General features: G+C 37.6%; 1 protein-coding gene across 1 annotated transcript; it reads right to left on the bottom strand.

Annotated features, from left to right (window-relative positions):
- Window positions 1-726: 726 nt before the first annotated feature.
- On the bottom strand, window positions 727-26,376 carry RARS1 (arginyl-tRNA synthetase 1). Its single transcript, XM_058281963.2, has 15 exons — window positions 26,266-26,376; window positions 25,265-25,399; window positions 21,563-21,751; window positions 20,360-20,468; window positions 18,635-18,735; window positions 18,108-18,229; window positions 16,513-16,633; window positions 14,759-14,888; window positions 13,258-13,362; window positions 11,120-11,298; window positions 10,505-10,614; window positions 7,121-7,226; window positions 2,258-2,430; window positions 1,711-1,958; window positions 727-946 (listed from the first exon to the last, which is right to left on the bottom strand). Exons 1-15 carry the CDS (start codon window positions 26,308-26,310, stop codon window positions 837-839), a joined length of 1,983 nt encoding a protein of 660 aa, XP_058137946.1. The 5' UTR covers window positions 26,311-26,376; the 3' UTR covers window positions 727-836.
- Window positions 26,377-26,917: the final 541 nt, after the last annotated feature.

Genomic DNA, 26,917 nt, shown 5'->3' with positions numbered 1-26,917 from the left:
GGACATGAGACTTTTATGTAAGTTTGTTTGGAAATGGTTAACTATTATTATAATTCATTAAGATCACCTCTAAGGTTCATTTGATTTGGGAGACCTTTGGAATCAGCATGGTTATGATGTCGTTCATGTTTACTAGGCACTTTTTCCCAGGTTGTCAGTTTCTTTTTAACGCAAATTTTCATTTCATCTTTACAAAATTAATGAGGGAGTACTGGCAGATTCTTTTAACTTTTAACCCAATGATCATTGCTATCATGCCTTCACTGTCCCAGCAACTTTCACCTTGCTGAAAATCTCCACTTTCCTAGAGAGATACTATACCAAGTTGAGGAGATGACTCCTCACTGGTCTAAGCAAATCGTGGCCATCTTGTTCCTTTTTGCGTAACTATTCGTGCGTTCCCAGTTTCCCCTGCAACTAGGATTAGCCATATGACCAAATTCTGGCAATGAGATGTTACTATAGAATGAGGTATAGATGTGACAATGAAAGTGTATAAAGTTCCTGGGGCCTATAGTAAAGCTCAATAAGTGGGATTCCTTACCTAATTATAATTAATGAAGACTCATCCTTACAGATAAAAAAACCTCTCATTGTGGTACACAAATCCTATTTACTCCATGGCCTCCACCAAGGCATTTTGGTTTAATACCCAGAAGAAATAAGCTTATTTGTGAAACTGATTTTTTTCTTTTCAGAAAAAATTGTTACAAAGAACCACATAAGTCTTGACAAATTTTCTTTACTTGTTTTTGTTATATCCACATGATTGTAAAAAAGCAAACAGTGCTATGGCCACTTTGGTAAAAACACACAGTGTTCAAACCCAAGAAGGATTACATCCTTTGGACAGGTTTTATTCCCAGGATATCGAACCCCTTGGCCATGACAGCAGCTACTGCCTCACACAGCAGCATACGACACATGTTCACCTTTAACACTTTTCCTGAAAAGAGACAAAAAGACAAAAAGAGACATTATTTTTATTTTGGAACTTATGTTGCTTCTGAAATTTACTGAGAAGTCAAAAGCTTAACTCACACATGTTTTTGGGAATCACATTCTCCTTAAAGAAAGACAATCCAAGAAGCAAGGGTAAATGTTTTAAGAAATTTTTTAACTGAAAATTTAGACAAAAGACACAAGATCTGCAATAATTAGAACTATAAATGTTATCTTTCTTGTTAAAATTCGGAGTGCTTTCCTAGGTTTCACAGTCTAAAATAACTATAAACTTTAATAGCATAATAATGGTAAAGTTTTTCTAATAAAGTTTCAGTGCTCGGTGATGACCTTTACAAGTGACTAACAGCACTGTCACACACTAATTCATCTACCACCTGTGTAAGAGAACAGAGAGCAGAATGCCTACAGTAAAAAAAGGTAGACATTTTTTCCAAGGGCAGTTTCCATTCTAAAGAATCCCCGATGATTTACTTTTAATACTCCAGTACCTTTAACTGCATTGCTTTTGTTGGCAATGTTCCAATCCCAGTGGCCTTCCAATTATCTTCTCTGGAGCCCTAAGGTTCCACCCCATTGACTGAGGGTGAGAGGCCAAACGTTTATCATAGCTAGTTCAGATTTTTATGTCTGCTAGTTTCCCTGTGCTGTTGTTTGGAAAAAGAAGTGGGAGGGTTCCACATCAAGTTTGAAAATGACCCCACCCAATTCAAATGCTCTGATGTGGTTCTTTCAGGAGACACTTACCAGTTTGTCGATCTTTCTCCACACAGTAGCAGCTATCATAAAACTCTGTGAAGGTAGTTGCCAGCTCATAGATATAATCACAGAGAGTGTGAAGAAATAAGTCATCTAAAATCTTCTGCAGAATCTCAGGGAACCGTAAAATGCATCGGCCTAGCTTCCATTCCTTCTCATGGTCCAAAATGATCTGAGTCTCTCTAGCAGCTTTCTGGAGCATCTCTTCATCAATATTGGCCAGTCGTGCAATAGACCTAAATTAACAACAATTAAAACAATTCATGTAAAATGAAGTATTTTTTTATAAGGCACACCATTAGACAAAACTAATAATCTATTCTAAAGCATTTCATATTATTAAAAAAGGGAATATAATTCTTCTAGGGGGGCAACTGACAACTCCCGGTATTTAAACCAAGAATGCCCAGGATGGATATCTGCCAGAGCAACAGGGATAAGGTTTGGTGCTTTAATATCGCAAAATAAATGAGAAAAAACATTTTGTAGTTACTGAGCAAGACTTCATTTGATTCACTACCTGACCCACAATTACCTGATTCTAGTAAAGGCATACAACAAGTAAGCAGCTGTGTTTCCTCTGTCATCTAGCATTTTGTCAAAGGAGAAGATGTAATCATTCAATCGGTTATGGGAAAGATCAGCATATTTGATACAGCCATAAGCAACAGATGTCTGAGCAGCCTTCAATTCCTCTGGCGTCAAGACCTTTGGGAAAAACAAAACAATAATTGATAGCTTACTAACCACTGCCCAAAACTGGGATAGGGAGCAACAATGGTACTCTTGTCAGTACACTTTGATAAAGAGCAATGAAAATATAAAACATACCAGCTCTGCAAACGAAGGATGTTTCTTTAAGAAACTTGATTTGTAAAATGTACTGTAAAGTACTGTAAAGTACTGTAAAGTGTCAATCTGAATACTTTTTTTCAATGTATTCACTAGATAGGAGACTGAAAGGACCAATTATTAGTTTATACCCATTTCATTCCATAAAGATTTTGAAGGAGCTTATAGGAAACATAATGACATACTAAAATAGAAACAATTATGGTCAACTTATTAACTGAAATTAGAAGAGGATATCAAAAGTAGTAGGAAGAATTCCTGCATTACTTTGTAATGTTTGGTCATTTACTCTGAAGCATTCTAAGGCTATAATTAAGTGATTAAGGATTTCTGCTCTGGCCAAGGCAGAGTAGCTTGTAGTAGACTAACACTTTCACCAAAAGCAACTATTTAAAAGCTGGATAAAATATATAAAATACTGTTTGAAGTCACTGATCATCATCAAGATAAGCAAAACTTGAAGGCTATATATAATCTCTGAGAGGAAGGAAACATAAAAGTTTGACACTTTTCTGATTTTGTCCCGAGGGTGTTTTCCAAATCACTATGTGGCTGGGCAATGGGAGAGACAACCCAAGAAGAAAGTAAAAAATGGTCACAAGGCTGACATGCACACAGTAAGATTCTCATAAAATCCTGTAGGAAAAGAGCAGCAGGTGGTAAAGACCTGAGCAGAGATTTGAGCAGTGGAGTTAGGCTGGGGAGATGCAACTTGGGGTCTGGGTAGCTCCAAGGCACAAGTAAATATTCGAGGCTTTTGGCTGTGACACAAGAAGGGCCATATTGCTGGAATTAGGACCCCACCCTAGTAGCAAAGGTAAAACTGAGATAGTCTACTTCTAACTAAAACCCAAAACCAACCTTGACAGGCTCAAGATGATCAATACTAGGCTGCCTGCCAGAAGAAAAGTTAACCCTCTTTGGAGGAAGACAGTATCATCCAGAACCTCTATACACAGCACCCAATGAAAAATAATGAAGCTTGTTAAAATAGCAGGACTGGATTACTGAAAAGCAATGAGGCGGGGGAGACACGATGACAAGGCAATAGAAAAAAATAGAATAAAAGATAACAGGAACAAATTTAAAGTCTGGAATTACAGAAAATAAAAGGTTATTTTTAAAAGACAAAGTAATTACAAAGGGAAAAAAATCAACCCAGAAACTTTATAGTGGCAAAAACTGACAGTATCACCTTATTAACCAAGTGATCAAAATTAGTATTACCAATGAGACTAATCAACATCATATGCCTCCTGATATGAAGAATTGAGAGGGAGTCTGTCTATTCTTTCCTGGAATGTTATAACTTGAATGTGATCATGAGAAAACAACAAAGGCAGCCACAGAACATTTTATAGAGTTATTGACTAGTGCTTTTCAGAACTGTTGAGGTTATGAAAGTCAAAGAAAGACTGAGGAATCACCCAATTAAAGAGGATTAAGGACACATGACGACAAAATGCTGCACTGGATCATGGACAGAAAAATAACATTAGTGAGACAAATGATTGTGAATCTTGACTAAGGTCTGAAGATTAGTTAATAGTGCATAAATGTTAATTTTCTGATTTTGATACTCATACTATTATGCAAGATACTCATACTTGGGGGAAGCTAAATGAAAGACAGGAATTCTTTGTACTATTTTCCAATGTTTTTGGTAAGTCTAAACTTACTTCAAAATGAAATGTCAAAAACACTATGATTAATATGTTATTGAGATCAGAAAGATGGAAAACTGGACAAAAAAGATGCAAAATTTCAACAGGGGTTTGGAATACAGAATAGGAAATATTTCAAGTAGGACAAAATAAAAATGAAGCACAGAGGAAAAAAAAAAGAAAAAAAAAAGTATAAGAGATGTGTCGAAAGTTCTCACATAATATATGTACTTGGAGTTCTAGGAAGAACAGAATGAGAAAAACATTTGAGGAGATAATGAACAAGAATTCTCCAAAAGAACTTAATACATGGATTCAGGAAGCTCAGCAACTCCCAAGCCAGAATGAAAACAAAAGAAAACAATGAAAAACACACACTAAAGAACTTCTTACTCAAAGCGCTGAAAAACAAAGCCTAAGAGAAACATTAGATGTAGTTTGAGAAAAGCCTTCAAAAGAGCAACAATGAGACTTAAAGCCAATTTTCAAAAGAAACTATGGACGCTAGAAGATAAGAAAATCTCATCTTTAAAATGCTGAAAGAAAATAGTTGCTATACCCAATAAAAATACTGTTTAAAACGAAGGCAAAATACAGACGTTTTTGGACAAGCAGATGCAGACAAGAATTTGTCACCAGCAGACCTGTACTACAAAAAATATTCAAAGTATTTCTTCAGACTGAAGGAGAGTAAACCAAGGTGGAAGGGAAAAACTCCAGGAAGAAATAAAGTAGATAGGAAAGGGGTAAATATATGGATAAATATAAACATATATTGACTGTTTGAACCAAATATAATAATATAGAATGGGCAAAAGACTTGCACAGACCCTTCAGAAAAGAAGATACCCAAGTGGTCAGTAAGCACAAGAAAATATACTTGACATCATTACTCATCAGAGAAATACAAATTTAAACCATGAGACCACTATATATTCTCTAGAAAGGTTAAAGTTAAAAAAAGAACAAAAACCAAGTGTTAGTAAAGATATGGAACAACTGGAATTCTCATACATTAGGGGTAGGAATATATAAACGGCACATCTCTACTTGGCAATACGTGTATGTGTGTTTCAAACATTTTATTAAGAAGGTGAAAAGGCAGCTCACTCAATGGGAGAAAATCTTTAGAAACCACACATCAGACAAGGAAACATTTTTTGCCAATTAAAATGAGCAAAAGGGGGAGCGGATTTGGCTCAACAGAGTGTCTGCCTAAAACATGGGAGGTCCAGGGTTCACACCTAGGGGCTCCTGACCCAGGTGGTGAGCTGGCCCACGCAGTGCTGATGTGCGCAGGGAGTGCCGTGCCATGCAGAGGTGTCCCCCGCGGAGGGGAGCCCCATCCACAAGGAGTGCACCCCGTACGGAGAACTGCCCTGCGCGAAAAAAGCTCAGCCTGTGGCGCTGCACATATGGAGAGCTGACGCAGTAAGATAATGCAACAAAAAGACACAAATTCCCAGTGCTGCTGCTAAGAATACAAGCAGGGGAAGTGGACTTGGCCCAAGGGATAGGGTGTCTGCCTACCACATGGGAGGTCCGCGGTTCAAACCCCAGGCCTCCTTTACCCATGTGGAGCTGGCCCATGCGCAGTACTGATGTGCGCAAGGAGTGTTGTACCATGCAGGGGTGTCCCCTGCATAGGGGAGCCCCATGTGCAAGGAGTGCGCCCCATAAAGAAAGCCGCCCAGCATGAAAGAAGGTGCAGCCTGCCCAACAATGGTGCTGCACACACAGAGAGTTGACACAAGATGACACAACAAAAAGAATCACAGATTCCTGGTGCTGCTGATAAGGATAGAAGCTGTCACAGAAGAACACACAGCGAATGGACACAGAGAGCAGACAACTGGGGGGGTGGGCAGGGGGGAAAGGGGAGAGAAATAAATGGAAAATAAATCTTAAAAAAAAAAGGGCAAAGACTTGAATAGACATTTCTTCAAAGAGGAAATACAAATTGCCAAAAATTAGGGAAATGCATATCACAAGTACAATGAAATAACATTTCATGACTTACAGAATGACCATTACTAAAAAACAGAAAACAACAATTACTAGAAAGGATATGGAGAAATAGGAACATTCCTTCACTGTGGGTGGGAGTGAAAACCACACAGCCTCCATGACAGATAGGGCTGGTGGTTCTGAGAAAGTAAAATATTGAACAATCTACTTGGCAGTTTTAATAATGTTATGCATAAGCCAACCCTATGACCCAGCAATGTCCTTCCTGGATAATCTGAGAGAAAAAGTATATGTGCCCATAGGAGGACTTGAACAATAATAATGTCTGCAGTAGCTTTAAATTCATAATAGCCAATAACTGGAAACAACCTTCGTATCAAAAGGAGAATGGATAAACAAAATGCAGTATATTCATAAACAATACTATTCAGCAATAAAAAGGAATGAACTACTGCAACATATAGAAAAGAGCATGGATTACATGATTTCATTTATAGGAGGTTTCAGAATACATGTAAACAAAATTGACTGATGGTGATAGGACACTTTTTTGGGTAATGAGAAATATTCTATTAATGTATTTTCATCTAGACGCTGCTTGCTGTGTGTATATATTCATAAATTTGTGCACTTTACTATACGTAAATTAACTTAATGGCAAACTGCCCCAGTAAGAGAAATACTATGCTATGTCAACAAAGGAGGAAAGCACCATGGCCTTCTGTAAATACCAAGAACTGTATTTTAAAAATAAATGCTCAGCAATTCACTAAATAAACTTACTGAGCAACATAAGCCTGCCCTAAGTGGACTGACTCCTTATAATCCTACCAAGTTCTCTTAATGGAAACAAAAATGAAAAAAATTACAAGAGACTACATGGCATACACAATGCAAATACGGTCATGGATTACCTTGTCTCTTTCTTTTTCCTTCAATTTGTCCATGGATCGTTTTAGTCCTTCTTCCAAAAGGTCTACAAGGCGCACTGTTTCACCTGAACGTGTTTTAAATTTCTTCCTAAAAACATTTAAATGCCCCAATTAAACAGATTTTGAAAAAGACATTCTGACTTAGAAATGTTTGAGGAACTTAACCATAAAGGCAACACATGCCTGTTTCGACTCTCTCATCACTACTGAGAGGGCTTAAGCCAACAGCGGCACTGCCTTTTTTCCAGATGGCTACCATGGAGGATGCCGAAAGAAACAAATGGGTGTTTTCAGGTGTCTTCATCTACAGCTTTCGCTCAAAGTGTCCTATGCTTTAGCCCCTTAATAGCATCTACTACATGCTCATCTTTAATAACACATTTCCTAAAAGGGAAAGACATATTTGTTAATTTATCCATTTTCCTGGAATATAAAATTAGGCTTATTTTACCCTTTAAAAAAATTATTTAAATATGTATTTGCTTCGAGAAGTGTTTGGGAAGTGAGCAAATTCTTAACTGGAATCTCATTCACATTTCTCAATACAGTAATTCCTCTGGTTTGGTGGGTAATCAACGCTGGATGCATATTAGAAACAGCTGGGGTACTTTTAAAAAGTAGGTCAGGATGTCTTTATACCTAGTGAAATCAGAATCTCTGGGGATGGGGTCCAAGCACTGCTAAGCACTACCCTAAGCAGCTGCATTATAAAAGTGTATCAAGGGGAAAGGATGTAGCTCAAGTGGCTGAGTGCCTGGTTCTCATGTATGAGGTCCTGGGTTTAATCCCCAGTACCTTTTAAAACAAACACATGAAAAAAATCTACTCTTACTGGGGAGCAGATGTAGCTCAAAGGTTGAGCACCTGCTTCCCACATAAACGGTCCTAGGTTCAATTCCCAGGAACTACCTAAAAAAAAGTTTATCAAGAAAATTCAGCAAAGTTGCAATGTCTACTCTCCAGTTCACTGGACTAGCCCAGGACAACTAACAAGGAGAGGATCGATAACACCCATCCCAAGGAACAGAGTGTGTCTAGAACTGCAAGCAAGGTAGTTCTATCCATCTGCCCCATGAGATCTAAGCTCCCTCTCAATTAGAAGCAGAGTGGGTATCACCATCCCAAAATCCTTAAGACTGGGGAATGAAAAATGAACTAAAGTAGACTTGTTATTATTCTACTATAGACTTACTATTATTCTAGCAATAGAAGAACTCTGATCATTGATATAAAGGCAATGGCCAACAAACGTTCTGAGGGCTGGGACGCAGAAGAATAGGTATATGGGGGCATTTTCAGGACACTGGAGTTGTCTGGCATGACACAGCAGTGACGGATCTAGGCCACTGTATATTTTGTCATAACCTACAAAATTGTGCAGGACAGTGTGTAAACTATAATATAAATTGTAATCCACAGTTAGTAGGAATGCCTCAATATATGCTCATCAATTGTAACAAATTTATCACACTGATTAGGGATGTTATTGATGTGGGAAAGTATGGGAGAGGGAGGGAGTGGGGCGTATGGGAATCCCTTATATTTTTTACGTGATATTTATGTAATCTAAAGCTTAAAAATAAAAAATAAAAATTAATTTCAAAAAACCCCCCCAAACCTAGCCAAAATGCTAAAGGAAGCCTTCTTAATGCCTCAAGTTTGCAATTACTGGTTCCTTCCAATACTCCTTATCTGCACCTGTCTTAATTTTTTCTTTTCCTTTTTTGGGTCTATTCCTCTTATCTGTGGCTCTGAAGGATGCACATCAGTATACCATTACAGCTTTTAAAAAACAGAGATGTCCAACCCTACTTCAGACTTAATAAATCAGTGTGGTGGGGAATGGTGTGTATAGTTTAACAGGCACCATAGGGAATTACTCTACCAGGCCCTTCAGGGAAGAAGTCATGTATCTTTATAAATACACTGTTTAGCCCCTAGCCAATGCTGAGCACAGCAGATGCTCAATCCATAGTTGTATCAGGAATGAGAGAAAGATGGTGCAATGAAAGGATAAATTATTTTTGGTAATAAAACAAAGCAGAAAATTTCACTAAAAAATAAGACAGAAGGTGGGAATATTTTAATGTAAATACTTAAAATATGGTAAAAATCCTATTGGTATTGGTTAATTATATTTTAAATTCTTTTTTTCAAATGGGCTTAGATGTTGTAATTACCATGACTCTGGGAGTAAAGAAATATTTAAAAAATGACCAAGGAAAGACTCTTGGTCATCACATGATAAATGAGGAAATGCCAAGATATGAATATTAGTGATAAATGTCAGATACAGAAAAAAATCTGATAATTTCACCAAACTATAAGAATTATCATCTAATTGTTAGTCTAAAAAACCAAAGTTAAGAAATAAAATACTACTAGCAACACTCAATTCTTTGGTTAGTTTTTAAGCACTTTTTTTTTTAGGACTGTGAAAACCATAATAGGGACCCACAGTCTTCTGACTCCACAGAAGAATCACATATTACAAATACTGCAATCAGAAAATATTTGATGTTGACTCAGAATCTGCATGTAAAATTATATTTTAATACATCTAACCTGCCTTATATCCTTAATTAGGACTTTTGTACATTGGTGACCAAGAAACTTGAGCTTTTCTACGTGGTTCTTTTAGAAGTATTACCACTTTTGTGTTGTGGTAATATTGGGACCTTGTCACCAAATCTAAGATGCCATAGATTTTAAGGGGCATGCTAATTAAATGGTTGAACGATCCTAACACTCTATTGAATGTAAGATGTTAAAATGTGAAAAAATATGTGCCTCTGAAATGATAAATACTGTATAAATATTTGATTCTATTTACTTTTCTATTTTATAAATATTGAGCATAAAGTAAGAAATGACTGGAAAATAGAAAAACTGAACATGAAGGTCTCAATAAACTTTATATCTGAGATGAAGATAGAGATCTTTAGGTGTATTGAAAGGAGTGAATCTTACTCTATTGCAATCTTTGGCTGAAATTACACCTGCTGACCAGGTGTTCAACTGTGAAGGAAAAAACAGACATTTAAAGAATAAATGAAATAAATTGTTGAATAGTTTGTCAAAAATTCAAGGTCTCATTATAGATTTTACAATTTAGATCTGTGGAACTGGACACTCCTTTTTATATTCTGTCTCTCTTAAGACTTTACTCTGACTTTAACATTATACAAATCTCCTTAAGAGGCTACATTCTCTGGCAGTGATGAGACATAGGTACAAAATGACTCAGCTGAGTTCACTGTTATAGCACATGTAGACTAAACAAAATTAATTCTAATATGGTAGCCTCTTCCAAAGAAATTTTGCAATCAGGTATAATGTGACCAACTTCAGATTTTCTAGACTTACTTGTCCTCCCCCAGCACCACACCAAATCCAGCATGTGACACTCGAGTTACTTTAGGGTCATACCAACCAATCATTTGAGCAGCAGCAAATACTGTCTGGAAGTGCAAAGACTACAAAGAAACAGAAATACAAAATTATTACATTTCCTAATAATAAAAAATGACTTAAGGCTCTCCTTGTGAGTAGGGATAAAGGTTTATAAAGTTCAAATCACTCATGAATTTTGTGAGGCAAAAAGAATTATAAAAGCTCTTCTTTTATTCTGTGTATATATGATAAACAGTAAGAAAAGGACAGTAATGCTCTTATGTTCAAAGGTTTTAAAAGCAACTGAATTAAGCACCCAGTCAACATGCAATAATTCAAATTACATTTTAGGACTCACAACAGTATTAATAGATAGGAATGGCGACTGAGGTTCAGAGAAGAACCTTTATCCACTTTACAGAGCCAAGCTGGTAAATGTCCAGGTTTGCCTGAGTCCAAATCCTGTTCTTTTCCGTGTTACATTGTTGTTCTGAATCTCAGGCTATGGGGAAATCTTATAGCCTTCCACTGCCAAACTCTACCACATCATTCAGACAACTAAGAACACAGAGAAATCTACAAACTCACTTGTCCACTGTCCACCACATAGATAATCATGTTGGCTTTTTCCTCAAACAGTCTTTGTTTAAGAGCAGCCAGGTCAGATGTATCATAGGTATAACCTCCATCTGATTTTACTACAGTTAATGGTACAGAACACCCTGGGACAAACACAATTTTTCTGCCATCATCAACTTGCACAAAACCTAGAAAAAAAATTATTAATAATGTTAAAAGAACACTAAAGGAATTTAATGTTTAGCTATTCTATGATATTTATTGGAGAGCTGAAGATAAGACATGATTTTTCTCTCATCACGACCTACTATGAACCTTGGAAAATGGCTACTGCTAAGGCAGTGTGGGCACCCAGGGTATTTTCAGGGCAGAGGCCAGACAACCTGGCGACTTTCTGAGCTCACACTACACTGTAATCTCAGATTCCTCAGAACATGTCACTGGAGCCCATCTGCTCAGCAGTCCTAGAAGGTGGGGATCTGTGGTTTGGTGTTAAGCTGGAGCTGTAACCTTCATCTAAGAAAGATGAACTTTCTATAGTTGCCTCTTAACAAAGTCTTAAAAAAGTGAAAATCATAACAGGGCCCAGGAAACAAACATGGCAGAATTTAGTATTTGAAGTAATAAGTGGAAAGAAAACTTACTCATGTTCACATATTCATAATAAATATGACAAAATTTTTGGATGCAAGGATGGACAGAAAAGAACATAATGGCAAAAATAACATTAGCTATATCTGAGAGCTTACTATGTGCCAAATACTATGTGCTAAGTCATAAATTTAACCTTCAGGGTAACTCTATACACTAAATACTATTATTACTGCCTTTTTACGGTTTAGGAAACTGAGGCTTCGTAAGGTAAAGGCAGTGTGTAATAGCAGTAAAAAACATAAGCTCTGAAGACAGACAGACTGCCTTGGTTTGAATCTCAGATTTATCACTTACTGGCTATGAGACCTTGGGAAGTTACTATCTATACATGTGTTCATAATTAGGAACAAAAACAAAAAGCTTCTTTAAAATTTTATTATCTTAAAAGTATGTTGTCTAGGCCCTTGATTGTGAAAACACTTCCCACTCAAGGAAGCAGCTTTCCTTGGAGAAATGGCAGATTCCAGATCTGAGGCAGGAAAGGTACAAAGTGAGCCTGGAATACTGTGCACCAGGGAGCAATGAAACTATCAGACTGTAAGAGTCGAGAAAAAATCAAAACAGAACAGAAAAGCCAACTTGAGGAGGATAACAATGGCCACAAAAAAGACAATCTGAGCATAAAGAGTTTAAGAAAGGCAACTGACTGAAAAATATACAATATATTAAAATCAGTGAATACATAACAATGTGAAAAACAACCTAACTTGTCAAAGTCATATCTGGAACATGCTAGGAAACGAATTTATTATTTTAAAAATTGATAAATACAAAAAAGAATTAAGCATCTACATTACATGTCTTAGATGAATTGTACCTTGGGAAAACCAAAATAATTAAGTGAGAAAGCTCTTCATAGAATTCCAGGCTAAAAATTGAGAAGGAATGTCAGAATCCCACCATTTTGCAACCTTTATGAAATGGATCAAAGCAATGATCACCAATAGCTGCTAAAACCATTATGGAAAAGTCTGATGGAGAACTTTATGAAAAGAGGGCCAACTATTGTATGCATTCTTGCAAATAAACAACAAGAAAGAGGAAATCACAAACCATAACCTAAAGCCACTCTAGAAATACAGATAGAGGAATTACGTTAAATGACACTAAGAGAAATTTGGTAGGACAAATGACCCAGTTTCTTCAACAATAAAAGAGAAAAAAGGGAGGGAAAAGGCCTATAGATTTACAGAATCTTGAGAGAAACATCAAATAAATACAATGTGCAAACTCAGAACAAACTAAACAATTTAAAAAATCATGAGTCAACTTTGAAATTTCAAAACTATTAATTTTGTTTTTTTAGAGTTGTGTACCAAAATATTTATAGATAAAATTAGATGATATGCAGTATATATGAGGAGGTATGACTACATTAAGGCTAGCCAGTATCCATAATTATTGAAGCTGGGTGATAGATACATGGGAATTGAGGGTCACTATACTGATCTCTTCACTTCTGTCTCTATTTAAAATGAAGGTACAGTGCCTACCTTTATCTTCTAATTCCTTCACAATGTCATTCATCCTATCCTGATAGAAGGATTCTCCCCTCTCTATTATGGAGATATCCAACGCGTCATAGATTTTATTAAACTCTAGGAAAAAAATACCACCAAATGAATAAAACTGGTAAGAATTCAAATAACAGGAAATAGTACTTATATTAAAAGAAACTTATTCATTTAATTAAGACATTTGGAAAAATAATTACATAAAAATGTATGATCTGGGAAGCAGATGTGGCTCAAGCAATTAGGCTAGGAGGTCCAGGTTCAATGCCCAGGGCCTCCTGGTGAAGGCAAGCTGGTCCGTGTGGTGAGCTGGCCCACATGGAGTGCTGGCCTGGGAAGAGCGCTGGCGCAGCAAGATGACGCAACAAAAACAGACACAGAGGAGAGACAATAAGAGATGCAGCAGAGGGAGCTGAGGTGGTGCAAGAGAATGATCGCCTCTCTCCCACTCTGGAAGGTCCCAGGATCAGCTCCCAAAGCCGCCTAATGAAAATACAAACAGACACAGAAGAACATGCAGCAAATGGACATAGAAAGCAGACTATAGGGGAGGGGGGGAGAAATAAATAAATCTTTTAAAAAAATGTATGATACAGAGTATTATATACATGCAGCTATTTGGAAATGTAAAAAGAACATGGCTGGTAAGATACACATCAAAATACTAATAGTGAATGGCACTATATATAATTTTTGATATTTTCTTTTTCTCTACAAGGAACATGTACTCTTTGCTAACTTTTCAAAAACTTATTCTTTAAGAATGTAAATGAGAAGGAAAAAAAGGATGAAGTCTCTCCTATTTGGAGATCAAGTACTTACTAAATTTTCTTAGAGGTCTTCCTATTGTACCATTTACCTGCCTGTCTAGCCATGAGCCAGTGCCACAGTATTACCTACTACAGCATTATAAATGTTTTACTTCCCAGTGCACCGAACCAGGCACTGCCAGCCTTCTTTTTCAAAATTTCACTGCCTGTTCTTATCCATTATAAGGGCATTTAAATTTAAAATTTAATATTGCTTTGTCAAGTTTGAAAACTTGAAATTGCCTTAAAATTGTAAATAAATTTGGAAAACCAGGGAACTTAACAGATATTCTATACAAACATTCTATTACACCTCATTGTATATTTCTCTTCATTTTGGTCCTACACATTTCTGCATAAATCCATTCCTAAGTGTTTTATGGATGTGGTTATTACTGTGTTAATAGGATCTTCTTTTTTCTTTTCCATTCTATTTTCTAATTAATTTTTCCTGACTTTAAAGAAAGTTAAATCTTGTATCTGCCTGTCTTATTAAACTTTTTTACTAGCTGTTCTATTACATTTCAGAAAAATACTTTATTTTAATTAAAAAATCTAATTCCTAGTCTTCAAAAGTTGAAAATGCCATTCAAGGTCAATCTTAAGTAAAGACTCAATGAAGCCATTTCCAATAGCATTTCCTGGATGAATGAACAAAGCCTGGAACTTACCCTGGCGGGAGACATCACAGATGAGCTTCCAAGCTTTTATGATATCTGGATTTTTACTCTGGAGCATAACTACACACTGGTATGCTCGCTTCTTAAATTCCTCCTCTGTATCAAACCTCTTCTTGGATTCCTGTGTTTGAAAAAAAAAAAAAAAGGTTTGTTAAAAAGACCTCAACACTGTATCTCTACAGGTTTAAAGGAAGGATAAAGAACTTATTTATTTTGAAGAAAAGAAAGAAAGGTAAGAAGGGAGGGGAGGGGGAACACCTGAACAAGTGCTCTACCTCAAAAGTAAGACCAATGTTAAAAATGAAACTGCCAAAGAACCACCATATTTCCACTGAAACCATTTTTCATGAAAACACAAATAACTCACCACAGTCCTCCCTCTACTTTTTTGATTAAAAAAAGCCTACTTCACACAATGCTTCTGTGTTCAAGAAGCGTAATAAAGAATAGCTATTTTTTTTGGCTCCATTCTTCACATTTGGATGTGGTCCTGGATGAATAATTTACTTTATTATTTCTTTTTAACAATGAAGAATATTGTATTCGTTGTTCACTTCTATTTTGAAAGCAATATGTATTACAAAAAATCAAAAATCAAATCACTATTAATCCCATTAGCTCAAATTATTCATGGTAACCTGGTGTATAACTCCAGACATTTCTTTTCAAATATACATTTATATGTTTTAACATAAATGGGAAATACATGGCTTTTCTTTGCCTGGATTTTTAAATTTAGCAATGTATTATGAATATTTTTTGTATTCTAGATCTGCCTCATTGTATTCAAAGCAGATTTCCAATGGATGGCCATAATGTTATTTATTTTACCAATCACATATCAGTGAATATTTAGTTATCAATTTTTTACTAGAAAATAGTCACCCAAGACAAAAAACTAACAAAAACACCCCTCCCCCCAAATTTATTCTAACACAGTAATCATATTCTTGGGAAGTTATTTATCATAAGAATATCATTTTTAAGAAACTAAAAAAAAAATCACATGTACAAAGTTGTTTACTGAACTGAGACCCCCAAAACTGAAAAAACAATTCAACAATAAACAACAAATATTAAATGGGATTAATGTAAATCTTGGTACACCAATCCAACAAAAGTAATGTACAGTTACACTATATATGAAATGAAAACTTTATAATAAAAACAAACAATACAAAACTATATTATAATTACATATGATGCATATGGACCTGTAAATGCATGTATGTATAGGTAAGTCAAGGAGTCAACAAAAGCTGACAAAAGTGGGTGATTTAAAATTATGGATTAAGAATAAATGTGTCTTGGGGAGCAGATATGGCTCAGTGGCTGAACACTGGGTTCCCACATATGAGGTCCCAGGTTTAATCCCTGGCCCTGGTACCTAAAAAAAAAAAAAAGAATAAGTGTGTCTTAAAAAACATACTTAACCATTTCAAAATACACGAAACTGAATGACATAAAGAGATGAATTCAGTGAAATGCCCTTTATTTTCATCCACGAGGTGCCATTATCATTACAGCAAAGACAGTGTTTGTGAGCAAAATTTATATTTTTATTTACTAATTTAAGTTCAAGAGAATGTCGTCATGAGACTAGGACAAAGGTGGAACACTGGCCTTCAAAAGTTTAGCAACTGTTATTTAACTTCACAGTTGCTTTGGAATACCATTGTGAACTAAGGAAAATGAATAATTACAACAAATGGTAAACATACAAATAATAATAAATGATATCAAACCTTATAAAAGGCCTGAAGATCCCCAATAGGAGGTGAAACTGTTAGATAATCTGGAAATTTATCTTGCAGGTGAGCAATGAGCATACCAAACTGAGTTCCCCAATCTCCTACATGGTTTAACCTAGTATCAGAGAACATAAAATCATTTTTAAAATTATAAACATGTTTAAATCAATTTACAGGAGTAATATTCCATTAGAAACCACTCATATTTAATTGATAGTATATAACATTTAGTAATAACTTGTTTAGTGGTTGTTTCCCCAATTAGTCTGCAAGCTCCACGAGGGTGAGGATTATGTTTGCCCTACTCAGCATCGCATACCCAAAAATGGAGTCTGCACATAGCAGACATCCAGATTTCTCTGACTGATGTTCTCATTGAAGACTGTGATCTTTTTTTGTGATGTATAGATCTTCAAAAAAATACAATTGTGGGGGTGGGGAGTGGGTTATATGGAAACCTCTTACGTTTTTCAATGTAACGTTCTTTGTGATCTATTAATTATAATAAAGTAAAAAAAAAACCTGTGCTCTGTTTATTGTATAGCTAATCAGGACAGTGACAATTAAGCCATTATTTGCCATTATTACAAATTTAACTCTTCAATCACTTATCTTAGTGTAATGTAGATCACTTGTTACCAAATATCAATGCAAAAAATTCTTCAAAATGGGTAAGAGGATGTGGCTCAACTGCCTGAGCTCCTGCCTACCACGAGAGCTCCCTGGTTCAGTTCCTGATACCTCCTAAAGAAGACAGTGAGCTGGCGTGACAGCCAGGTGCAGCAAGCTGACACAACAAGAAACGCAAGAAAAACATAATGAGAGACACAACAAAGCAGGGAGCAGAGGTTCCCAGTGCCTTCTAAAGAAGATGAGCAAGACAGCAAGCTGATGTGACAGGTGGGTGTGGCAAGCTGATGCAAAAAGATGGCAAAACAAGAGACACAGGAGGAAAAGCATAATGAGACACAGCAAAGCAGGGAATGGAGGTGACTCAAATGATTAGGTGCCTCCCTCCCACATCGGGGGTTCTGGATTCAGTTCTGGTGCCTCCTAAAGAAATAAGGATGACAATCAGACACAGCAAGTGCAAACAACGAGGGGGTGGAATAAATAAAATAAATCTTTAAAAAAAAAAAATTCTTGAAAATATATGTTGCTCCAACTACTATTCATCCCTTTCTGATTTTACTTAATACTAAACTACTGGCCCATCTCTCAAACAGATGACAGCCTCTGAACTTATATTACAGTCTCCTTATTTTGCCTAACTTCTTCACAGAAGCCAAATAGATTACACTGCTATACCAATTAAGACTCTCCAATAGCTCCCCATTATAATTAGAATAAAATCACAATTTTCTACCATGGGATAGAAGGCCCATCACAGTCTGCTTCTTACCTCTCTTCCTATTAGAATATAAACCCCTAGTATACAGTAGGCATTCATTAAATATTTGTGGAATGAAAGGGGGAGCCTTTTTCCTTGGTTCCACCTCCAGAGAGTATGAACCACTGATAGTCAAAGATTCTTTCTCAAATAAGACATTTCATTTCTCATAGAAATTTCCAAAGGCACAGGTACATACCTTAGCACTTCATATCCTGCAAATTCAAAGAGGCGGCACAAGCTCTCTCCAATGATTGTTGACCTGAGGTGGCCCACATGCATCTCTTTAGCTATGTTGGGGGAGGAAAAGTCAAATACAACCTGGAATACACAACAGAGAAATATTTTTAAATGAGAGATAAAAATTTTACCTGCTAACAGGCATATACATTAATATTATATTTAATAACTAAGACTTCAAAATTAGCTTGGGTTGTTACTCAATTGTTTTAGCTTTTCAGGAGATTCTACTTACATAGTATTAACAGAAAAAGAAAGAAATTCATTTATAAAAATTATTTCTCCTCTATATCAGCAATATATCACAAATATCAGTTGGCTATCTCAAACACTTTGTGCATGAAGTGGGGAAAAAACATAACCACCACCAAGACTGAGAAGGCAACATTTTAATGATTAAATCAAAAGATGATAGCCATTCCCAGTTACACTACTTTCCATACAGTTCTAAGGTATGAAGATTCTAAAAGAGGACTGTATATATACCTTTTTATTCTCTCCAAGAGCAGGAAGTTGAACTCCATTTACCAGTAGATTGGTCAATTGTTCTGACACAAAACCCTTTCTTAGGTGGACATTAATAAAACCTAATGGACAGTGGAGGAGAAAAAAAAAATCAGATATAGTCCTATTTTGAATGTCTGCTTAATCCCAAAGACTTTCTCTCTTTAACTTATGTTGGTCCCAGAGTGCTGATCTGGCTGTGGCAAACTCTTCAGGATTCTAACATCACTTGCTGCCTTGACTTAAGCCCTCTTGGAAGCTCCCTGTCTATGCATCTATTTCAAACTTACACCACACTCTTGAAAACTTCCTACTTAATTCAGAGTCTCTTCACTCTATGTGCTTTGTCCGCCTCTTTTTTTCCTTCTTCCTCTCCCCCTTCCTGCCCTTTGTTTTTGCTGTCTGTGTCCATTCACAGTGTGATCTTCTGCATCTATTTCTGTCTTCTCTTGTTTTTCTCCTCTAGGATTCACTGGGATTCGATCCTGGGGACCTCTGATGTGGGGAGGCTCCCTGTCAATTGTGCCACCTCAGTTCCTGGTCTCTGATGCACTTCACCTTGACTCTCCCCTTTGTCTCTCTTTTGTTGCGTCATCATCTTGCTGTATGATTCACTTGCGTGGGCACTGGCTCACCAAGTGGGCACTCATCTCACTGTGTGGGCACATGGTTTGCCATGCAGGCACCCACATGGGCACTGGCTCACCATGCAGGCACGCTTTCTTTTCTTCTTCACCAGGAGGCCCCAGGGATCGAACCCGGGTCCTCCCATATAGTAGGCGGAGGCCCTACCACTTGAGCCACATCTTCTTTGTTCACCTCTTAACAGGAAGTAGAGGTTCCTTTGTCTTGGACTTATCTGCCATTATCTATTCTCTTCTGCTGCTGAAAAAAACTGAATCACGGTGTAGTAGTTTGATATAGTTATGAATTCCCAAAATAGATATTGGATTGTTTGTAAGCTGGTCTGAACCTGGGCATGATTAAGTTATGATTAAGGCTTTGATTGGGCCATGTCAGTAGGGCGTAGACTCCCTGCCCCTTGGTGCCAGGGTACTCACAGATAAAAGGCATGGCAAAAGACAGAGTTGGAGCTTTTTTAATGTTGGGAGTTTTGATGTTGGAATTTGATGCTTAAGTCTTAAGCTGGAGCCCCAGGAAGTAAGCACACAGAGGAAAGAGAAGCAAGCCCTGGGAAGAGAGGAACCCTGAACCTGGAAAGAAGCAAGCCCTGGGAAGACAGGAACCCTGAGCCCAGAAAGAAGCAAGACCTGGGAAGAGAGGAACCCAGTAAGACCAAACCATGGCAGATGTCGGCAGCCATCTTGCTCCAACATGTGGAGATAGACTTTGGTGAGGCAAGTAACCTACGTTTTATGACCTGGTATCTTTTAGCTCTTACCCCAAATAAATACCTTTTATAAAAACCTGCAGGTTTCTGATATTTTGCATCAGCACCTCTTTGTCTGACTATTAATACACACAGGAAGGCAAAGTAATCCACTCAAAAGGAGGCAGCTGAGTGCTGGCAGAGTCAAGACTAAAATCTCAGTTTCCTGACTCACAATCCCAAGTGTTTCTAACATCTTATTCCAGATACAACTTTTAACTCAACATTTGTATTTAAAGTTTTTTTTTTTTTTAATTTAAAAAAGGGACCCAGCATGAATACAATGACTTAAAAAGGGTAAGGGTATCAAGTCATACCAGGACCAGCAATTTCAACTTTTTCAATACATTCATTGCCTGGAAGGTGTTTGGTAATGTTTTCAGCAATTTCTCTTGGACTAACTTTCTGTTCCTTGGTTTTGAGCATCTGAAACACAGAATAAAACAATTCATTAAATAAAACTTCCAGCAAATTACTCAGAAATGCATAACTGACAAAGCAGGAAATAATTTTTACATAAGACCCATCAACATGCCAAGCAGGTAAGTCCAACTACCCCATGAACAGACAGATTAATAGCACCAAGAGGAATACAAAAGTGCCAAACTACATGATTGGCATTTCAAAATGAGTTGTAGCATATATAACTAGAACTTTTTATTTTATGAAGACATAGTTTCTATAGTTATATGAAGACCAGTTGCAGCAAATTTTTATTTCTAATTTTCAAACCATGAAAATTTATAATATATAGATTTGGGTAATAACTAGCACCCTTATAATACTTAATCCCAACATCAAAACTATCCAGGGAAAAGTCTGGACACTTTAACATTTTCCTGTTCAGAAAAGGAAGGCAAATAAAAGGGCCCCAAACATGCATTAACTATAAACACTTTAGCCAAAGTGGCTGTTAAAAATGGAAATCTTTTGACTGAAAATATGCAAGACCCCCTCAAAGACACCACAGCTGTCTCAAATTTTGATGGCGATGCTGTTTATATGGCTACCTTTTAATTTCTTACCTTCCAACATTCACAATTAACACACAGCAATTCTGGACACGAAAGGAAGTACCAAAACTTAGTGAATGGTTTTAATTCCAAATATTGCACTCAAATTGCCCAAAATTATCTGATTTTATAGTGAAGTGGCTGTAGGTTTTGAGTAAAAAAATGTATAGCAGCAGCAGAATTAGATTATGATTATCTAAGAAAGTCACATACTTCTACACAAACACCTAAAAACTGAACGTTTAATTAAAAAGTATATGGGAAGCAAATTCAGACCTCAAAACAGCTCATTAGATATACTCCCTCTATAATATTATATTGAGAATACATGTGAAAATTCAAACCTGTGTTTGCTTTTATTGAAAACACACATCCTTTTTTCTTGTGGGTTTTTTTCCCCAGAACTGTGGTGTCCTTTTTATCAAGGATACAACAAAGTGCTATTAAGTATGTAAATGGTAATGATGATAAAATCAAATCACCAAGAGATTCATAATGATACATCACCTGAGAAATACCCATAGCACTGTTACACTGATAGTCCCCGAACTTGGGCTGTTGACTTGGTGTGACTATCAGAGGAGGATTTTCCAAATCTGGATATGCAGTCTTAATGGCATAACCAAAGATTTCTTGTAGGCGGCTATTGATGTTAATCATATTTTTAGTTGATTTAGTCCTTTCTACTTGAAGACTCTGTAAGAAAAGAATGAAAATGTCAGTAAAGTGCCATCTCATTGTACAAGGCTTTCCCAAATATCCTGACAAACATTCTGGTGTCTCAAGAAGAACCAAAAAAATTACTGATTCACATGGATGAAAAATGGAAGACTGTGGATGTCAGATTTAAAACTTTTGCTGTGGTTCTGTGATTGCCTCCAGCTTGTTAGCCACTGCTTCCAACTCTTAGGCACTGAAAGAGTGAAAGGGAAAACTGTTGAAGAAGCACTGACCATCAAAAACCCAGATATGGCCGAGGAACTTTGCTTTCCTCCTATGAAACTACTCTGCTCCATGCTGGCTGAAGATGCAACCAAGCTGCCCTGGCTGATCAAAAACTGAAACCAGAACCGAAGAAAGGAGAGACAGAAAAGTAATGTGCCCTTGGCAGTTTACACTGGTTGTTTGCCTACCCACTGTGCAGTCTGCACACTGCAATAAAAGAGCTCTGGGATATATACATACTTGCTGTTTATGCTTTGGTTTTAATTAGTAAGTGAAACACAGAATTTAATTGTTCTAAAAAAAAAAAAAGAACCAAAAGATAACCATGCATTCTAGTGCAATGCTCATGTATGGGACATGCTAAGACAGTTAATAGAATAAATCCATCCCATAGTTTCTAAGATATATGTGGGAAATGTCTTGAGTTCTATCTTATACATTTATTTTGTCAGAAGAGAGATCTGGGAGTAGGAAGTAAAAAGAGCTGACTGAATCTTCTCAGATATTTCTCCAAATCTCTGAGAAAACAATAGTTTAAGATTAGCCCTTAACAGCTTCTTACCAAATGTTGAAAGTGAAAAACCAATGGACAAAAGAATAATTTAACACGCAATTAATATTTGATTATAATCAATTTAACACTTGTTCTCCACATGTTTCATATGTGCAAGTCTTTGTTCCTCAAAAAAACACACCAAAAAACAGGAGGCGGAGGACTTGGCCCAGTGGTTAGGGCATCTGTCTACCACATGGGAGGTCCGCGGTTCAAACCCTAGGCCTCCTTGACCCGTGTAGAGCAGGCTCATGCGCAGTGCTGATGCGCATAAGGAGTGCCCTGCCATGCAGGGGTGTTCCCCGTGTAGGGGAGCCACACGCACAAGGAGTGCGCCCGTAAGGAGAGCCGCCTAGCGCGAAAGAAAGTGCAGCCTGCCCAGGAATGGTGCCGCCCACATGGAGAGCTGACACAACAAGATGACGCAACAAAAAGAAACACAGATTCCTGTGCTGCTGACCACAACAGAAGCGGACAAAGAAGATGACGCAGCAAATAAACACAGAGAACAGACAACTAGGGTGAGGGGGGGAAGGGGAGAGTAATAAATAAATAAATAAACCTTAAAAAAAAAAAAGTTGATTTCTTGTGGTTAAGGGATATTATATATGGTATGGGCATCTCTCCTATAACCTGACAAAAACACACCAGAGGAACCTTTCATTATATAAAAAATTAGATCCTAAAATTAATGCAGCTTATGAGAAAACTTGGACTAAAACCAGACTACTCAAAATCTATGTGATTTTGTAATAAGCACCATCAGAATAGCAATCTTAATTTTAAAAAATCATTGCTGTTAAAAATGTAATTTTTAATAAAATAAATATAAGATCTTATCTTTTAAAAAAGAAATAAAGATATAGCTCAATGGAAGGGGGTATAAAGAGGAGTTGAGGGAAGCAGACTTGGCCCAATGGATAGGGTGTCTGCCTACCACATGGGAGGGCTCCTTGACTCATGGGGAGCTGGCCCACACGCAGCGCTGATGTGCGCAAGGAGTGCTGTGCCACACATGGGTGTCCCCCGTGTAGGGGAGCCCCACGCCCAAGGAGTGCGCCCTGTAGAATTGCCCAGCGTGAAATAAAGTGTAGCCTGCCCAAAAATGGTGCCACACACATGGAGAGCTGACACAACAAAAAGAAACACAGATTCCTGGTGCCACTGATAAGGAAAGAAGCGGTCACAGAAGAACACACAGCGAGTGGACAGAGAGAGCAGACAACTGGGGGGGGGGAGGAGAGAAATAAATAAAAAATAAAAAAAACTTAAAAAAAAAAAAGAGTTGAGAATGCTGAGTCAACAAAACACGGGTAGAATGTCTTGGGGACAACCATCCAATAAGTGCTGCTTCTAAGGCACAGCACATGGCCAAAGTAGACAAGGGGAAGAAGGTAGAGGAAAAGGGTATCACACTCAGTATTATACTCTTCTGTGGCTTAATGTTCTGGTTGTGTCTGCATATCTTGTGTTCAGCAGCTGTTACTCAGGAAGGCAAAATATTTGTCAAAGAACCAAATGTACCTTCCATGTTACATTGACAGCATTCCCTTATTTACCAATCATATGTGAGAGATAACTTGCATTATAGAAATGTGTAGAATTGACTGTACTTCCCTTTGTATCTTTCCCCTTATAGCCTCTAGTACATATTAGTCATTTAATACTTGTTGAAATGTAATAAATATATGAGAACAAATGCAGAATGAATGAGGTAATCAGAAAGGAGAGATTCCTCTGGGAAAGTTCCACAGAAAAGGCATTTTGTGATTTTACAGTATTCAAAGACAAAATGATTTCAAGCAGGGCAGATCACAAACTGTTAATAAAAGAGATTCATGGAGGTGGGAAAGACAGAGTGTAAGATGAGTAAATGGGGTGGGTTTTCGGAACAAGATGCAATGTCAGCACAGCCTGGCTAAAAGTAGTAAACATACAAAGGAAAAAATTTTGGGAATGAGACCACACTTTGGGATGCATCATCAGCAGACCTGAAAGGCAAGTTAAATAACTAAAATTCCAACTGAAGAAAGCTCACTTTTTGACAAAATAGTGATACACAACATTAGATTATGAATTAAGTAACATACAGTACAAGTTACACAGAAAAAAAGTTTTGAAATATTAAAAGAAATTAAACATGAAAATATAAAATATAAAAATAAAATTGTTAAATAACCAACTTAGGATAGAGAAGGAATGTGGGTATATTTAAAAATATTTCCTTTATAACAGAGGCAATGATTTAACAATCCAAAAACTTTTTTTTTTTAAAAGGCAGAGGCTGGTGCAAGAATTGCCACAACCCTACTTTTAAAAACATCTTCAGCCCATTAATTACACTCTTTGATAAAGCTAAAACTTATTAAGCTGACCAACCATTTAGTAAGATAAAATATTTTAAAGAGTCCTAAAAGGATGCTAAACAAGGTAACATCAACTTCTCCATTATTTGCACCAACTCAGTCACAACTTGTCTAGTGCAGGAAAAAGGACAGAGTTTCTTTTTTTCTTTGTGCAGGGTCTATTTTCAGAATCTTCAATGACAAAGATTTTTTTTTTTAGGAGGTATCAAGGATTGAACCCAGGACCTTGAACATGGGAAGCAGGTGATCAATCAATGAGCTACATCCACTCCCCAATGACAAAGATTTTAAAAAGAGATATAATAACTCAAATTGTAGAATGAAACCAGAACCCAGAGTACTCACTTTTCGAAGAATATTCAGTCGATACTTTAATTTTAAATTCTCTTCTCGCAATTGATCCAAATTTGGAGAAGCTTCTAAACAGTCACAGTTTTTCAACTTATCAATCTCAGCAGTCAGAAACTTAATCTCTTTTTCCTAAGAAAAAGGCACACTCATCATTACACATGACAACTTCCATAATATGATAAATTGTACCAGAAACTATACTTCCTCATTTCTTTTATCAAAGTGTGGCAAAGGTTTATGGGACCAGTGGACTTTCTCTTTCCAAGTTGTAATTTTCCTCCTCTGAGGGTTTTGCTGACATTAGCATATTATCCTTGATAAAAAAGAAATAAGGTATTTATGGTCCGGGAGAGGAAAAGGAGTGTTAAGCATGTATTGGGATAAGTCTCATAGTCCTAGTTTCTCTCCTTGGCTCAATAATTCACTGATGCAGTTAGAGCAATAGTTAAGGGTAAACAATCCGCTTTTATTCACGAATCTTAAGTCAATTTAGAAGGAAATATGGCTTCTAACTTAACTAAAACTTAGGGGGAGATTTCTAACCTGAAATTTCAGAATGTTTACGAGATAACTACAGCCAAAAAAGCTGTCATGAATGGGCACACATTATGTAAAAATGCAGGTTAAGTGTGTGAAGAAGTGGGACTGTGGAGAGGAACTTGCACTGAATCGCCCGGTTCCACCCCACATGGAGATGCTGCCTTGGGTAGCTCTGGGAGGGCGGGACCCTCCACTCTGCTCAATGTCACAGCAACACAGTCCTTGGGACAACGCGTCCTTACTCTCCCGCCCCTCCTTCTCCGACAGAAGAGGAAACTGAGAACCGAGGAGGGAATGCGCCCTCCAAGGCAGCCCGATCTGGGCTTGGGAACCCGTCGTCCGTTTCTGAGGGGTCCAGGGCGGTTCCCACCTTGCTGCCGCAGCCCCCGAAGCTCCTCGGGCAGGGGCCTGGTCCCTCCCCCTTCCCGCCTTCTCCCGGTCTCACGCGGTCAGACCTGCTGCAGCAACCGCGCGGAGCACCGAGACTCCAGCCCGTCCATTCTCCCGTCAGCGCTTCACACACCAAGTGGCCGGAAGCGGAAACAGCCAGCCCCGTCGGAAGCGGAAACCCCCTCCAAGCCCCCGTCCCGGGACGGGCTGGGTATTGTCTCCTCTGCTGCCCCCCGGCGGGAATCAGCCATCACTGCGTGGAGAATCCGCGGGGGGAAGTCTCTGCCCGGTCGCGGGCTATAGCCCTGGGTGGATTCCGAGGTTGGGGAAAGGGGAGAGGAACTGAGAGTTGGACTAAAGCTGCCCGGGCCTTGGACTGACTTGGAGAGAGGCACTTCCCTACAGCGTCTATCTCTAGAGGGCCTCAGTTTGCCCCTCTGAGAAAGGAGCACAGAACTAACCATTTCGTTTATTTAACAAGCATTTACTGTACACATGAATATGCGAGCTCTGGGTTCTGGGAGTACGAGGAAAACAAGACAAACAAGCTTCCTGGCTTCATGGAGGTTACTTCTAGAGTGGCTAGATATAGGAGACAGAAAAATAAAATAACAGTCTCGGATAGTTTAATTACCAGGAAGGTAATAGTGATTTGTGTCAGGTCCCGGTAATGTTTGAGTTAAAATTTTAGGCGGCTAACTTGGGATGTAAGTTCTG

Source organism: Dasypus novemcinctus, chromosome 2 (genome assembly GCF_030445035.2).
Source record: "Dasypus novemcinctus isolate mDasNov1 chromosome 2, mDasNov1.1.hap2, whole genome shotgun sequence".
In the NCBI taxonomy this organism is placed as follows: Eukaryota; Metazoa; Chordata; class Mammalia; order Cingulata; family Dasypodidae; genus Dasypus; species Dasypus novemcinctus.
This window is presented reverse-complemented; position numbering and strand designations above follow the sequence as displayed.